Here is a 17,010-nt window from a genome sequence, read left to right as displayed (position 1 = left end):
AAGGGGTAGTGTTAATAGACTAGCGGGCACATTGAAGACTAAACCGATACCTTCAGTGAATAAAGAAGTTGTAAGATGTTACTTGGTTGAGAAAGTATTGCCCGCCATCATGAAAAATGGCCAAGAGAGGATCTAAGGAATCAATATTCATTCAACATGCAAGACAATGCAAGACCCCATATCGATGATGATGATGTATGTGTTTCTCAAGTCGTCGCATCAAGATGGTCTTGATATTCATTTGATGAATCAACCAAAGCAAACTCTCCGGATTTGAATGTGTTAGACCCTTGTTTTTACCTGCTATTCAATCCTCATAATATAAGGAGTCACCTGTAGCGTTGATGAACTTATTGATGCTATTAGTGAAGTCATTTGATGCTTTTCCTTCAATGAAGTCTAAACGATATTTCTTTACATTGCAATTGTGTATGATTGAAATCATAAAGAGCAAGGGGATCCCATAAATATAAAATTCGACATATGAAGAAGGCAATGTTAGAACTTGAAGGAAATTTTCCTACTCAAACTCAAACTGCCTTCATGCATTGAGTGAAGAAGTTCTCAATTATTTAAGCTAAATGTAGAAGGATTCTCTTGTACCACATTGCAAAATCTAAACTTTTTTTTAAAATGATGATCTTGTTCTTGCAACAAAATGACTTGTACGGCTAATGTTTTCAATTGTTCAATATAAATCCGCAAGTCATTTTATAAAATATTTCATTTTCATCTATAAAACAAAATGACATGGTATCATATTCAAGATTGTAGACAAATAACGTGTGTATATATCAACATAAATTAAAATGAAAATACCCTAAACAATTCACTGAGACATAAATAAGAGATGATTTTTTTTTAGATAATTTGATTTTTTCCAAATAATCATTAACTACTATTTGGATTATTTGGAAATAATTTAAAACATCAACAAACTCAAAATATAATTTTAACAACAAAAGCAATTACTAAAATAAGGGTGTTACTCAATAAAAGTTTGGAAGATAAATTTTTAACATGACCTTAACAACTTCTTGCAATTCTTTCTCCTCAAAAACTTTTTCTCCTTCATCAGGGTATTTGTTCAAGTCAAACTGAAGATCTGCTGGTACATTCAAGTTGAAACGTCGTACATCTTCTTTTTCTTCTACAACAACATTTTCCTCTAAAGCTTCTTCTCCTTCTTCAGAGGATTTGTTCAAGTGAAATTCAAGATCTACTGATACGTTTAGGTCAAAACATGATGTATCTTTGTTTTCTTCTTTGGTAGACATTATATCAAAATCAAATGAAGGTTTAGATCCCATAACTATGGAACATGGAGCCTTTACATCTTTTTATTTTCTTTGTTGGTCTTTAATTTAAAACTATTTTTATAAAATTATTTAGTGGATTTCATTAATAGATTTTGGAAATTGAAATTCTTTATTAAATAAGGGTAGAGTTGGGAAAAAAAAGAAATTTTATCTTGGTAACATAAAACGACAAGTATTTTGGAATTTTTTTTACTTCCTAAAACGACATCTAATTCGGAACGGAGGGAGCATGTAATAAATATAAAAGGTAATGCAAAAATTTACATAATATATACTTCTTAGATATCTTTAGGATTTTTTTTCGTATTTAAATATTATTTTTACTTAAATTACTATTTATTTTCAATTACTTATGGCACTTTTCATACAATTCATTGACATAAATTATTGTTTGTCTTCAATAAATAATAATATTAGAAAAAAGATAAATAAAAGACAAAACTCATATTATTGTCACCGCTCAATTTAACCCACGACGTAAGCGCCAACCTCAACACTAGTGTATATATATATATATATATATTTGTACATAGTAGTACTTCTTCATGTGGTTGATGTAGCATTTTTTGCCACCTAGAAACCATGTAATATTGTTTATTTATTTGAAGATTACATGCCATTAGATATCATCAAAGTTATCATAACAGCTATTTAAAAAATTTAAAATACTATTTACATACATTTATAAGGCAATTGATATGTCATAAAATGCCCTAACACTGTTACTCTCCACTATATGAGCAATCACATAATAAAAAATTACATATTAAAAAAATTATATATTTCAATAACTCAATAATAAATGCTATAATAAACAATTTTCATCTTTTAAAAATATCAAAATCAAAATCAATATTACTGTCAAATATACAAACTATTTGTTCAGAAAAACCTATAATTTTTTTATTCCAAAAAATATATTTAATCCAATAAAAAATTACAATTCATTTGAAAAAAATATATTTTCTCTAAGAGGCGTGCACATAGCCAGGAATATTAAAAGTCTAGCAAATCAAATTTTACACAATGGAGCTAGCAAGTGCTGGTGAACCAAAGGCCCTTTGCCTTAGAGGGGATATTATCCACAATACTTATATATATATATATATATATATAATGTTGACATATCGTGTGTCAGAGATGGGTATACTCGAAGAGCTGAGCTCTACAATACCTGTACTCTCCACATGCTTGAGCTAGGATTCGAATTTGTCTCTTTAACGGAAAAACCATTTTATGCAAGAAACCCGATACTAATAGACCAAACAAATATGGCTAAAATACTTATATATTCATCCTATCTCAATAAATATCAATACATATATATTTTTGATAAATATAAATAAATCACAAACCTTCAACCGCTGAGGTGGCGTTCGGTTGGATGTAATTTTAAATACAGTGGATTTTTAGTTACAATGTAACTGGTTGGTTTTCAAAATACAGTGCAGTCAAACCTTGTATTTGGTTGGATATAACTGAAATTACTAAATTATAAAATTTTATGTTTGTTAGGAAGGATTTGTAAATCTGGAATTGAAAAACATATGTTTGGTTGGATGTATTTTGAGGATATAGTTACTTATGGTAAGATTACCCCCTTATTTTATTATATATCAGTTTATTATGCTATACTAAATATTAAATATTTATTAATTATTAACTTTAGTATTTAATTTATTATTATTATTTATTATTATTATATTTTAAAGTTTATATTTAATAATTAGTAATAATAAATTAAATCATTGATAAACTAAAAGTTAAGGTGGTGGTTAATATATTATTTACTATTTTTATTATTAATCAATTATTATATTTATTCACTTATTCTAAGAAAAGAAAATTTCAAGCAACCATTGAAATCAAGGCCACTCTACTCATCATTTTCAAAATCGGAAGAAGAAATTTAATCAAAATTTGGTCTTGTTTCCATTTTGAACATGAATTTCAAAAATCAATAGACCTGAACAAAAAGAGAATGGCCACAATAAGTAGCTATTTAAAATTTTAAATTGCTTTGAAAATTACCCAAGGACTGAGATTAAACACCAAGCTATTTAAAATTCTAAATTGCTTTGAAAACTACCCAGAACTGAGATTAAACACAACTTCACCAAAAACAACACCAAGCTCTACAGGGGAACTTCTCATCTTCATTGAGAACATGTTCAAATAATACATGAACTTAGGAAAAAAAAGGGTTATTATGTGCATAAGGTTTTACCTTCTAGTAAAAGAATATCATTTGCATAATATAAACAAGGAGCGCAAGTTTTCCTTGACCTGCAAGGTGCAAACTGAATCTATTGCAGAAATGATTGTCTATTTTCTGGCAAACATAGAAATTGATAGAAATATAACAACATCCCTTCTAGTAAAAGAATATCATTTGCATAATATAAACAAGGAGCACAAGTTTTCCTTGAACTGCAGGGTGCAAACTGAGTCTGTTGTAGAAATGATTGTCTATTTTCTGGAAAACATAGAAATTGATAGAAATATAACAATATCATAGTAACCGGGGAAAAGCTATGTTCCACTTATTTAAAAGATGATAAAAAATTAGAGATGGATCATGGATTAGACCAAAAACATCACCATTCATAGCCGAAAAAAAGACCAACTACAACTTTCCTTAGATATCAAAACTTGTACAACTTAATAGAGAAACTGACCATCTGTTATGCAAACCAAACAAAAACAAGCAATCCAAACTAAATCTTTTAAACTAAATTAACATACAAAAATCTAGCAAAATGATTGTTTTTTTCCCAGTATTGTCTTGATCTAATAACAGAAATGAACAATATCATTAGGAAACATAGATTAACAATCACCATCATCAACAAGCAAAGGAAATAAAGACTCATTACAAAAACATAAGCAAAAGATCATAAAACACAAAACAAAGAAGAATCTCACAATCATAACATTTATTCATCCAATCCAGGGATTAAAGAGAAAACTTTGAAAACTAGAAGTACTCCACGAGCACTATAGTCAAGCAATGTTCACGATTCCACAAACTGAAGCGCCGTGGAGGTTCACGGTTATACAAACCAAGAGGAAAATTCAAACAAAATTCGCAGCCACCTCCACAAATTAATCAGCAAAATCAACAAAAATAACAAATTATTGAAACAAAATCGATTGACCAAGAGCTCTCTTTTGTGGGTGTGGACTAATGTTGAGTACCAAGTGAAGACTTCTGATCGAATAATGGTTGCAGGATCTATACAAGGGAGACAAGCCTTGGGGGATCTTGGCCACTCGTTGGACGGTTGCAGGATTTTGGCAAAGGAGAAGAGTGATCAGTGCGAAAGAAAGGAGGCGACTTCTCTGATAGGTGGGGAAGTAACGGAGGAGAAGAAAAGGGTGATCGTTGATGAAGGAATGGAGGTGACTTCTCCAATCGGTGAGGAAAGAATAGAGGCAAAGATGGCAACTATCTTCGAGAAAGGAACAAAGGTAACTTCTCCGATTGGCGAGGAAAGAACTGAGGCAAAAGTGGAAGCGATTGTTGGAGAACGAATGGAGATGACTTCTCCAATCGGCAAGGAAAGAATGAAGGAGGTGGCAGCGATCGTCGAGGTCCTCCAGAGGCGACTTCTCTGATTAGCGAGGAAGAGGCAAAGGAGAGATCGAGGAATGCAAGCGAAGGAGAAGTCCAGCTGAAAATCCTCACAAATGTAAAACCAAATTCAAGGATTTGGTTTTACGGTGGATTTAGCCGTAAAACCAAATCCTCCATCTTTATCCAGTCAAAGGGATTTTGGTGGTTAACTGAAAATTGAATACATTGAACCAAACAAAAGATTGATTGACAATGTATTTGGAGTTACATGTAACTCCTAATACATCAAAACAAACACACCCCTCAAATCTTTTTTACTTGTTTTTTTAAAAAATTATGAATTATTAAATATTATTTTTTTAAATTTACCATTTATATATAGTATACTTCTACAACCTCCAATAACTTATATTAAACTATACATTTTATTAAATCACGTTTTAAATAAGAGTAATTACGAAAAGTTAACATAATTTTTTTTATAAAATTTGATTACCAACTAATTTTAACTTATTTTTTTTTACTCCTCCGGTCCTTTTTACTTTTCCATTATACCTAATTCACATGGATTAAAAAATAGTTGAAATTAGTTGGCAATCTAAATTCTATAAAAAATTATGTTAACTTTCCAAATTTACTCTTATTTAAAATATAATTTAATAAATATGTAGTTGAATATAGTTTATTAGAAGCTGTAGAGATACATTAATAAAAAATAAATTTTAAAAAATAATATTTAATCATTCATAATTTTTCTAAACAAACAAGTAAAAAGAAAAAAAAACCCTCTAAAATAAGACAAGTAAAAATGACCGGAGAGAATACATGTGAATTAGTTAAAATAGACAAATAAAAAGGACTGAATAAAATATATGCATAGAGGGCCCATCATTAAGGGTCAAATATCGGGACATCTATAGTAGCTATTAGATCATCATCCAACGGCTAAAATCCATTCATAAAAAGTATTAAACAGTGCAAACAATGTTATACATTGATACACAGTGATTATAAATGGTAAATCTATACAGTATCTATATAAATAATAGCCATTGAATCATCATCTAACGATTGCAAACAAACATCCTTAATAAACAGTAATTTAGGTAATTGCGTAAATTACTTAAACTCATATAAATATAAATATAAATATAAATATTATTTATGATTTTATTTAGAGAAAATTCATCTTACCCTCGATAATTTCAAAAACTTCCCAAATGTACTCGTGAGTTTTGCATACCTCGATACACCCTTCCTTTATTGTTTCACTTCCTTTTTACCCCTGCGTATATGAAATTCCATCATTGCTCTTAAACCTTTTTGCATACATTTTTCATTCTTTTTGCATTCTTTTTGCATGTACTCATTTCTTAAAGCAGAGCTCATTTTTAAACAGAGAACTCATTTCTTAAACGAGAGTTCATTTCTTAAACGAAACCTCATTTCTTAAACAGAAAACTCATTTCTTAAGCAAACCCTCATTTTTTTAAACATAAAACTCATTTTTAAACAAAAACATTAATATTTAAACAGAAAAACAAATATTTACGTGATAAATTAATCCTGGATATAAAAACCAATTAATCTTGACCACTCGTACATATTTAAATAGAAACAACGATATTTAAGCACTTTTTAAACGTAAACGCAATATATTAAACGAAACATCGATAGTTAAACAAAGACAAACAAGATATAAACAGTAGAACTCATTTCTTAAACGTAGAACTCATTTCTAAACAGAGAACTTATTTTTAAGCAGAGCCCTCATTTTGAACCTCATACCTCATATTTAAAAATAGAGCTTCATTTTTAAATGAAACTCATCATGACCTGCAAGGCATTTATAGCAACTCATCACACTCGCCACAACTTCCCACTGCAGTGACAATTTCGTCCAAAAATTCCAAATTAACTCTATCAATCATCGTTAGATGTTTGAGGGGCTTTAAAAAAATCATCAGATTCAAAGAAAGGGTTTTGGGAGTCTGAAAACTAAGGTGTTTTTTGGTAATATTACAAATTTATTGGGTGTTTTTGGCAATTTCCACTTTTATTTATGATTTTTTTTGTTCTCTCCGGTAAAGAATGATCCCACTTGTCCTCATGAGCCGTTTCCCCAGACCTTTATATTGATGACGACATCTCACTCTGTTCATTTTGCGGCTAAGTCGCCCCCAAACCAAGCTTCTCTATCTTTGCAAACCCCCACCGCCCAAAACCCTAGTGCGTCCACCTCCCAAGCCCTAATCTCCCCCCAACCAATTCATCGGATCCATGGCGGAGTTTGCCGGCGTCTCCGTCTCCGACATCTCCGCCTCGGCCTCGGGCCAACAACCTTTTGTTGCTGCTGCTTGCTTCGACCCTGGCCAGTTGCGGCTTCGACTACCGGACTCCGTCGAGATCCGGTTCGATCTCAAGACAGCCCAGGTTAGCTTGTGAGGAGTTGGGGAATGTGGGTTTGGGATTTAGGGTTTTGTTTCTTTTTGTTATTTGAATCCTGTTTCTTGGTCTGGGATTGATCTTTTATTGTTTTTCAGGTTTTGAGATTGAGCGCTGTGACGTTGCTCTTTGTCACGGGGGAATCGAAGAGTGGGAATGAAGATAAGGTAAAGCTGCCATTTTATGATGCTACGAGTTTATTGATGTCCTAGTATGAGTGTTTGTTTGTGCTCCTGTGTTTGTTGTTGATAGAAGAAGGTGAAATGTTAGATATTGTTTGGAAGAATAATGGTACACTTTGTGACACAGAATTCTTTCTCGAGAGCATTAAAGTTTGAGTTTGGCACGGAGAATGAGAGCCGAGATTTTTGTTCTGCTGTTGAGAAGTGCAGACATGGTAAGATCAATGGCACATCTGAGGGTATGAATTTATTTAAAGTTGCAGTCTTTTTTGAGTAGTATGCATTTTTCTGAGCTTTGAATATTTCTCCATTTTAGTCCGAGGACTTAAAAACTTTGCTTTTGTGATTTAAGATTTTTTAATGTGCTTGAATCTGAAATTTTGGCAACATTATTGACTTTTCAATTAGCGTCAATGGATGACAAGGAAAGTTTTGATGCTTGAAACTATTTATGGACTCATTATGAAGGGTTCACTCAGAAAATGGTAAATTAAATCCAGGACAGATTAGAGCAATGTAAGATACTCGGTTGGCATCATCTGCTTCAAAATAGACAAAAAGGAACAGAATGAGGGTTAAAGTGAGAAAAACAGGTAGACAAATATGTTCGAGAGAAGCCAAGAAGATTTGAGGCACTATGTATCAGGCCCTACACTACTGACGTGTTTCATTATTGTATTAATCATCTTCCACCTTCCTTTTAAGAGGCAATGGCATTCTTTTTGTGCTTTCTTTTTTCTCTAGTTATTTGAGGGGTCTAAAAATCCTTGCAAGTGTTTTCGTGATGTTTTTAGTGTTAGTGCATTAATATGAATGTATATTCCTGTCCTCTAAGGTAGGATGGTTATATGACCATCAGGGATATATCTTTGTTTTTTTCCATTGTTGTGGTTGGTTGATGATGATATTACTTCAATATATAGCGGAGCTTGAATATGATGATAAATAGAAGTCACTTTTGCCAAGAATTATTTCAATGTTTATATTATTGTTCAACTGATACGGAGATCCTTAAATTTTTTTTTCTCAATATGTTTTTATTTCAGGATCACTTGAAAATGGAACAGTAATTGTTCATAAAAGCAAATTTGACGATAAAATAGAATCAACTTCTGCCAAGATGTATTTCCATTACTATGGCCAGCTATTACATCAGCAGAATATGTTGCAAGATTATGTGAGGACAGGTTATACCATAAGACTATTTTGATTATCTTTCTGCTTTAACTCCTGCAATATTTTTTCACATTGTATTTGCATTTAAGCCTTAATTCATTCTCCTTTGTGGAATTGTATGTATATATATAATCCTTGATAATAGGTGAGTTCTTCAGATGCTTATGCAACTATCTTTTTTCAGGAACTTATTATGCTGCAGTGGTTGAAAACCGTATAGATTTTCATGGTCGTGTTGTGGTGGATGTTGGTGCTGGTAGTGGTATTCTTTCTTTATTTGCTGCTCAGGTGCTTATACTTTGTATTAGAAAAATTCTAATAGATGATATCATATTTTTTTCCATTAAAAGGTCAATCCTGATATTTTGTTAATAATACAGGCTGGTGCCAAGCATGTTTACGCTGTCGAGGCATCTGAAATGGCAGAATATGCACGCAAACTAATTGATGGGAATCCATCGTTGAGAGAGCGGATCACGGTCTGGTTTAAGTTGTACTTTCCATTTGCTGACTGACATCTCATTGTGTCGGGGTATAATGTTCATTTGTCTGGGTATTTATTGACTGATTATATACAGGTTGTCAAAGGTAAAGTTGAAGAAATTGACTTACCTGAGAAAGCAGATATTCTCATTTCTGAACCAATGGGTAAATTCTTTAACTTCATTTCTTACCAATTGTTTGTTTGAAGTTGCATTATACTGTTTGTTTGTCTTTATCTCAATGTTCACATTATTTGAGAAAGTTTTGTTTCTACAAATTTTTTTTAAGATTATAAAATTTTTATATAAAGCATCACCGAAGTATTGCTTAAATGACTGCATGACTAAATGCTCTACAGGGATGTACTATCACATCAAATGTAAGGTGGAACTTGTTCCCTATATAATTTTATATATATTTAGTTTTGCTTGATGGATTTGTCCCCTCGTTGTTCTTCCTTCTCTTTTTGTTATTTATTTATTTTTGTAAATCTCCTTTCCTTATTTTGTTGAATGTTCCTTACCATTTATTCCAATAGTTAATATGCATCTTTGCTATATTAAGGCCTCTTTCACTGGTGGAAGTAATGGTCCTATAATTCTTTTTATCTGCAATTGCACAACCTTCTTAAAGTCTATCATGTGAGAAATTGCTTCACCAGTGCATAAAATGTATACTTATTTTTCTTTTGTATCCTAGGAGGATTATCGTCTGTTTACAGTATATTTTCCATCCATGAATCAGCCATATTGGACTCTGTAGTGAGACCTGTTTATTCTTGAAATGCAATTTAACTAACATTTGTTTAAAACGACAAAGTCTTTGAAGTAGTATCCAAAGGAGAAGGCATGCTAATATTTTACAATAGCACTAATATTTCCTTGTGTGGGATCTCAATTTTATATTCTGATGTATATCTTCATGCGAACAAACCTTATTATGCTGTGTTGCAAAGTGAAGTTTTCTTAATTATGTTTTGTCTGCATTCTTGTCTCTATTCATGAAGTCATTCTGATGAAAGAGTATCTTTTGCTGTTTTTGCTAGTCCTGCTTTCCCTGGCCTTGTTTGTATGACTATAAATCACTTAACACGATATTTTGTGGAGCCATAATTCTTTTTTGGTTTCTTCAAAAGAAATTGACCTCTGGTTGTTATTATGTGAATTCACTTTTTTTGCGTTACCATATAGACTTGATCAATTCTTTTGCAATGGCTGGTAAAATTTGGTACGCAAAGCAATTGTGATTTATATTTCTTTAGGCCTTAAGATCACAGTCTACAACATACAGAAAAAATGAAGGAGAATCTGGTCTTTGACCAATAATAGTTGCTTCAAAGGGTGAAACGGGGTTTTGGTGTTGTAGCATACTGATGAAATAAATGTCATTCAGCTTCTTGATTATTGAACATTTGGCCTGTCAGTTTCATTCGTAAAAAGAAAATGTGTGTATTCGTGTGGTTAAAGCCATGGGTTAAAAAGAAAATATTTCTGATTGACAATATATCTCAGTTTTCTTGTTGGTTTATTTTGTCACCGCATCCTCCTTAACCTATATGTTTATACTTCTTGTAGAGTATCAAATTTTCAATAAGGTATATTTCTAATGCTGCTTTAATACATGAAATTATTATTATTTGTATTATTTCTTATTGTCTGTGACATGGATATAAAATATGTTTTAGGCACATTGTTGGTCAATGAAAGGATGCTTGAGTCATATGTGATTGCAAGAGATAGGTTTCTTGTTTCAAATGGGAAAATGTTTCCTTCGATTGGGAGGTATGTTTAAGCTTTCGTGTCTTCAAACTTTCTATTATCTTGGAGTAAATTTGAGTTGGTGGTAGTGTGGCAGAATTAGTTCCAGCAGTTACTAGGCTTGGTTATTTGTTTGTTCTGTCACTGCGATATATTTCTTTTTGTTGTGAATGTTTTAGTAATAGCCTTTTTGAGTTATCCTTTTGAAATGAATAATTCATCCTGAAAGCTTGTTAACCAAGCCTTCTGTCCAAGTCACTATCAATTATCCTCCTTAACTATTTTGTCTTTATATCGGCCATTTTATATTTACCATCACTTTTTCTTTCTAATCACACTCGATCTAAATTTTCTCTAATTACACCATTAACCTTTTTTTCCTTCCACCTGTTTGATCACTATTTCGTCTGAACTAAATTTTCACTCTCTAGATAACCTCGGTTACCACTTTTTCTAATTGTACCTTTTGTATGTACTTCTCTTACTACAATTTTCCTTGTTCAAAACACAATCATAATTTCTAAGAGTGTGTTTAGGTGTAGTGTTAAAGGATTTGTTTTTTAAATTTTGGGTTGGGTGAAAATTTTTATATGAGCTAACTAAAATCTGACTTAATTAATACTAATAAAAAATAAATATTTTAAAATTAAAATATCACTTTTTAAATAATACTAAATATTTATTAATATTAATAATTTATTAAAATTGATTATTAAGTATAAATATTAAAAAAAAATAAAAATATCCTTGGTATTATCCCCCAAGCAAACATGTGGTAATTATGCTTTCTCTAACTTCATAACTTTGTTTCTTATTTTTTCTCACTCTATCATCCCATTTTCTCTCTCTAATCTATTTTTTTTTCGTCTTTAGGTCATGGCTAGTCTGTCTTCCCAACCAATTGAGAAATGTTTTCCAAAATATATTTTAGTAAATGTGGAGCTTTTATTTCTGATAATATTCTTGGTGACAGTTGATAAAATTGTCTGTCACGTAATTATTTAACTTTTTGTTTGTGTTGAAATCTGGCATATGATTACAAATTCAACAGAGGAAATGAAGTTTTTAGTTATTAGGAATAGTGTGAAAAGCATTGTGTTTGAAATAAAATGCCATTGAACCTGATCCATAAAACTCATATCTCTCTATAAAGCATCTGGAATGACACTTTGCCATTTTCATCTATCATCTTTATTTCACATGCGAAAGTGGGGGTGCTTAAGACCGATTTTGGCATTTGAGTATTCCAGTCTATCATATGGGTTTATTACTGTTTCCTTGGCTTATATTTACTTGTTCATTTAAATTATATTATATATGACTTGTTAAAATCAACATTTTTACAGGATACACATGGCCCCATTTAGTGATGAATATCTTTATGTCGAAATCGCAAATAAGGTATCTTTGGAAATTAAAAATTCCCCCCCTTGCATCACGTGTATCTCTGTCAAATTATACTAACACTAAACTGGATCTGGCTATTGCAATCACATAATTTTAGCCATTATTTTCTAATTTCATAACTCAAAGGGTTCATGTAATGAGTCTAATTTTTTTTATTAACTTGAAGGTTCTCAAAAGCTTTTTGCTTTTGTCAATTTTAGTATATGATTCTCTCAAGTGTTAAAAGGCTACTAGGTTGTTTTGTCTTATCATATTACCATACGTTTAACTCCAGTCACAATGACTTGGTTTCTTTCCTCGTTTAACTAGTGTTATAGTCTTTATTGAAATAAACACAATATGTTGTCCATGTTTTTTTTCCCAGCATTTTCGCATACTCATATAACTCTGGAACAAGCATCATGTTTTGATTGGTATTATTTGAATTTTGAATCATATCAGAAATGTAGTTTTAACTTAATTATGGATTTCTTCTTTTCTTGTTTTTGGCATATACAAATACCTTTTAGGAATGAATCTCTGCTATATTTGCTTTTGAATTCCTTGAAAATTTAATTGATATTTTCCTAATCACATGTACCCAGGCTCTTTTCTGGCAGCAACAGAACTACTATGGGGTTAATCTTACATCATTATATGGATCTGCTTTTCAGGGATATTTTTCTCAGGTGTATCTTGCAATTTATCCTTAAAATGTTTTTATTTAAAATATGTTTGGATATCTTGATATGGCTATTTTAAAGTGAGATTTGATAGTCACTTGCGTGCTTATAAGCTGTAATTGAGTGGGTAAATTTAATTCATGCTATGAGGGTGTGATTCAAATTTCTGTAGTAGCTAATGCATGCATTTAAAAAGGAGTCTCCTCTTCTTGCTCATCTGGCATTACTAAATCTATCTCAGATATATTTGAACTCCTCTACAAGAATGCTGGTATTTTAGCTTGTTCAGTAATGTTCAGATATGGGAAAATTAGTCCTGAAGGATGAGTAGTTGTAAGGTGTTTTGATTTCTTTATTCCCTTTGTTTCGCCGAAGAAAACATCCACATCCCACAGATTTGAGCAGGATAAAATTTTCTAAATTGCTATATACCTTCTTACTGGTCAATATTCTAGGTTTATTTCTGGTTTCCCTATTGTGGATCAACTACTCTTTCATTGTACTGTCCCAACTTGTTCCTGCCTGTTTTTTGTGGATTTCGAACATGCTATTTGCCAATATATGTTGGTATTTGTTACTGGTGCAATACCTTAGGTTTATTTTTGCATATTCTATTGTGCAGCCTGTGGTTGATGCTTTTGATCCAAGGTTACTGGTATCTCCACCTACTTTCCACACACTGAACTTTACTAACATGAAGGTATGCCTTTGTCCTTATAAACCATCAATTATTTTCATCAGAATTATTCTAATGTTGAAAACAATTGAACCCAATTCTTTTTTTTTTTTTCCCCAATTAAATCTTGGATCAAGTTCAACCTTTTTGGTTGTCAACCAGTTGTTTTCTGATCCCTTTTTTGATGAAAATTTTGCATTAATTCATATGTTGTTAAGGGTTGTTCTAGTCTTGTAGAAGACTTAAATTTCTTAACCAAATCTATGGTTAATTTTATGATGGGCGATTTCACAGGAAGAAGAACTATATGAAATTGACATCCCATTGAATTATACAGCCACTGTTGGTACGAGGGTTCATGGACTAGCTTGCTGGTTTGATGTCTTGTTTGATGGGAGGTAACTGCTTTTTTGTTGATCTCTGCAAATGCAAACCATTGTTCATCTCATGATTCACATTGTTAAAACCCATGGAAACTTTGGTCAATGTCATCTTTTTCTTAATCGCAAGTTTGAATTTTGCTCTCCCTAATTTTGTTTCTATGTTGCTAGGTGCAGACTTCAGGCTGGGTATTGGATAATTTGAACTAAACTATGGGTAACAACAAGATAGTAATTTGTTAGAGAAGTTGTCATTTCATTGTTGGTCTGGTCGAGGTTGACTTTTACAATTTCACTAGGGTGATTGTTGAAACAAGATTATCACATTATTTGTTGGCCCAAGACAAATTGGGTGATTGAGGATTCAATCCTCAGTAATTTGGTTTGTTTTGGGTAAATTACATCTCTATGTTGTTTGGAATTTAACTCTGAAAATTCAAATTCTTTAGTGCTTTAACACTGACCATTTGTCTGATTCTGATGCCTGTTAGTCCGAATATAAGTAATGTTGGCAAATGATAAACCTTTCTCTTCCTTGAAATTTGATATTGCATGAGTTATATATCAGGATGACTGTTATGTTCCAAAACATATCAGCAAGGATATGCACCTACATGCCTATGTAACTAGGCTGGCTTGCCATTCTCTGTTTGACAATGAAACTAGATTTCTTGCAGCTTCTGTTTAGAAAAAGGTCTGCCCTGTGACAAATGGTCTTATCTTGTACTGCAGTTCTGTCCAAAGATGGCTTTCTACGGCGCCAGGATCCCCAACAACTCACTGGTATCAATTACGATGTGTGCTCTCCCAACCTTTATATGTTATGGCTGGGCAGGAAATTACAGGACGGCTACTCCTGGTAGCTCATAGTGCTCAGAGCTACACCATTAACCTGACTTTGTCAGGTTGTTGATATATCCAAATTTCCTTTCCTGAGAAGTGTTCACTTTGATTTTCTACCTGTAGAAATGCTGATATGTTTTCTGAATTTTGTTTGGAAGTTAAAATGTGGGGGCCTGGAGCTGAACAAGGTGGTATACTACAGACATCTACTGGCAAACTTGATCTTAAAGAGCCATACTACCGATTGTCCCAACCACAACCGTATGCCTGGGCGCAAGATCAACAACAGCCTCAGCAACAGATTTCATCTCTGGTGAGTTAGAAGTATCCAACTTTAAGGATCATTTATTGAAATTTTGCGTTATTAACATGTGATGTCGGTTAAATTATAATTATGATTTGCATTAGCTTTTGTCTGACAAATGAACTTTTATATAAATGAATCTATTGGATGCAACTGGATTTAGGAGTGTTAGTTATACCATTTTGATAAATGCAGCTCACCAAGTTGGTTTATTCCTTGTCTGTAAGACTCCACAGTGACTACCAGACATACCTAAGCTTAATTTTTCTGGAGGCGTATCTCCTAATTTTATCTCACATGGCATTGCCCCCTCAAATAATTGGACTAGCATAACAGATTGAGATTCCACTGTTGCACGATGTTGTCTTTCATCATTTTCTGAAATTTCGCCTTGTTGGATGAGTTGGGTGTCTGGTTCATCAACAATATGGTTCTTCATTTCTGTCTTAGCAGGATCTCTCTCCTCAAATTCAGGATGCTGTAGACCCTGCCTTAATGCAACAATCCTCACCAAATTCGACCGCCTTGTGAAAGCCTTATAAAACCCTTCAGAGGCAGGTGTATTAATCCTCTTGGCTCAATTATTTATCGCAGCTCGTGTTTGTACAATAGTGCGCTTCATAATGCCTTGACAATGGATACTCAGTATTTTGAACCCCCTCCAAATGTGCAATTGTGAAATTTATTACTCATCTGGGGGTTCTGATAGCAGCAACTTATGTGGTGTGCCTGTATAAGACATAAGCTGAGAATAATCATTCACAAGAACAAAAAACTAGTCTGCATTGACTGAAAAAGTAGTCAGGCAAAAGTTTCTTTTATTCATCTCTGCTTAACACTTGCTTGATAGTCAATGAATGTGAGATTTTGGGGTCTAGTTATGTTGTTTCTCTTCAGATGATATACTGTCATGCACTGATCTCAGGAGAAGCTGTGTGGATGGTATATTTTACTTCAATTTCTGGTGCCTTTTTGAAGACAAGGAGCTTTGTCTCTTAGACAACATTGAGTTTGCTTTGCCACATGCTAAACTGCATTATATATATATATATATATATTCTTTTCATGGTTGGCTAATGTTCTTCTCTTGATCTTCTATCTAAACTGTTTCACTTATGATCCGCATTGTTTTGTATTCATTCAGGCAAGCGTGTTAGAGCGGCTGTCATACACAACTAAAATAATTTATGGCACTTGTTTACTCATGGTAACCAAAACATTTAATGGAAGTGCTTAGTCAAATATAAAAATAAAAACTGTATACTTAACATAATTAGAAGAAAAACATCTACCATCCATATATTCAAGATGTGATTCTAACATATTGTATGGCATTGAAGCAAGATATTCAGGGGTCGTTTGGATTGCGGAATAGGAATGAGAAGAGGGGAATGAAAAAACAAAGAAGGAATGGGAATAAAAATAGGGGGAAAGGGAAGGATAATGAAGTGTTTGGTTGGAGGGAATGAGAGTTAGGAATAGGAAAAAATAAGAGAGATGATAAAATTATATTTATATCTTTTTGTGTAAATAAAATCATTTGTATAAAATAATGAATTATATTTGAATTCCATCATCCCCAATTTTAGAGGTAATGGGAATCCCCTTGATGGGATGGTCGGACCATCCTATCAAAGCAATGGGACTCCCATTACCCTAACCCAAACATGAGAGTGTGATGCATGGGTGCTTGTGATTCCCACTCCCAAAGATCCAATCCAGGATCCAAACGCCCCTAGTGTTGTGGAGGTTAAAACTAATATGAATACCATAATATTACATTGATTCAAACATACCAT

General features: G+C 32.5%; 1 protein-coding gene across 3 annotated transcripts; it reads left to right on the top strand.

Annotated features, from left to right (window-relative positions):
• The first annotated feature begins 7,049 nt into the window (after nt 1-7,049).
• LOC120264883 (probable histone-arginine methyltransferase CARM1) lies at nt 7,050-16,088 on the top strand. Of its 3 annotated transcripts, none has more exons than XM_039272765.1 (15): nt 7,050-7,329; nt 7,440-7,508; nt 7,651-7,738; nt 8,570-8,710; nt 8,884-8,987; nt 9,080-9,178; nt 9,278-9,347; nt 10,867-10,963; nt 12,286-12,340; nt 12,931-13,014; nt 13,631-13,708; nt 13,979-14,082; nt 14,797-14,969; nt 15,066-15,220; nt 15,662-16,088. In XM_039272765.1, the coding sequence occupies exons 1-15, from the start codon at nt 7,177-7,179 to the stop codon at nt 15,740-15,742; spliced, it is 1,551 nt and encodes a 516-aa protein (XP_039128699.1). In that variant the 5' UTR covers nt 7,050-7,176; the 3' UTR covers nt 15,743-16,088. The 3 variants fall into 3 exon arrangements, with proteins under 3 accessions (XP_039128699.1, XP_039128696.1, XP_039128698.1); XM_039272762.1 differs by having other exon boundaries at nt 7,651-7,762; XM_039272764.1 differs by having other exon boundaries at nt 7,051-7,329; nt 7,651-7,762; nt 15,665-16,088.
• Nucleotides 16,089-17,010: the final 922 nt, after the last annotated feature.

This window comes from Dioscorea cayenensis, chromosome 7 (assembly GCF_009730915.1).
Source record: "Dioscorea cayenensis subsp. rotundata cultivar TDr96_F1 chromosome 7, TDr96_F1_v2_PseudoChromosome.rev07_lg8_w22 25.fasta, whole genome shotgun sequence".
NCBI classification, from domain to species: Eukaryota; Viridiplantae; Streptophyta; class Magnoliopsida; order Dioscoreales; family Dioscoreaceae; genus Dioscorea; species Dioscorea cayenensis.
The sequence above is the reverse complement of the archived record's forward strand: the minus strand, read 5'-3'. Positions and strand labels throughout refer to the sequence as shown.

Excerpts from the sequence above, each read along its gene's own strand:
- LOC120264883 (XM_039272762.1), top strand. The coding sequence starts at position 7,177 with ATGGCGGAGTTTGCCGGCGTCTCCGTCTCCGACATCTCCGCCTCGGCC. Across the intron at positions 7,509-7,650 it reads AGAGTGGGAATGAAGATAAG|AATTCTTTCTCGAGAGCATT; the intron begins GTAAAGCTGCCA and ends TTTGTGACACAG. Across the intron at positions 14,083-14,796 it reads GATGTCTTGTTTGATGGGAG|TTCTGTCCAAAGATGGCTTT; the intron begins GTAACTGCTTTT and ends CTTGTACTGCAG.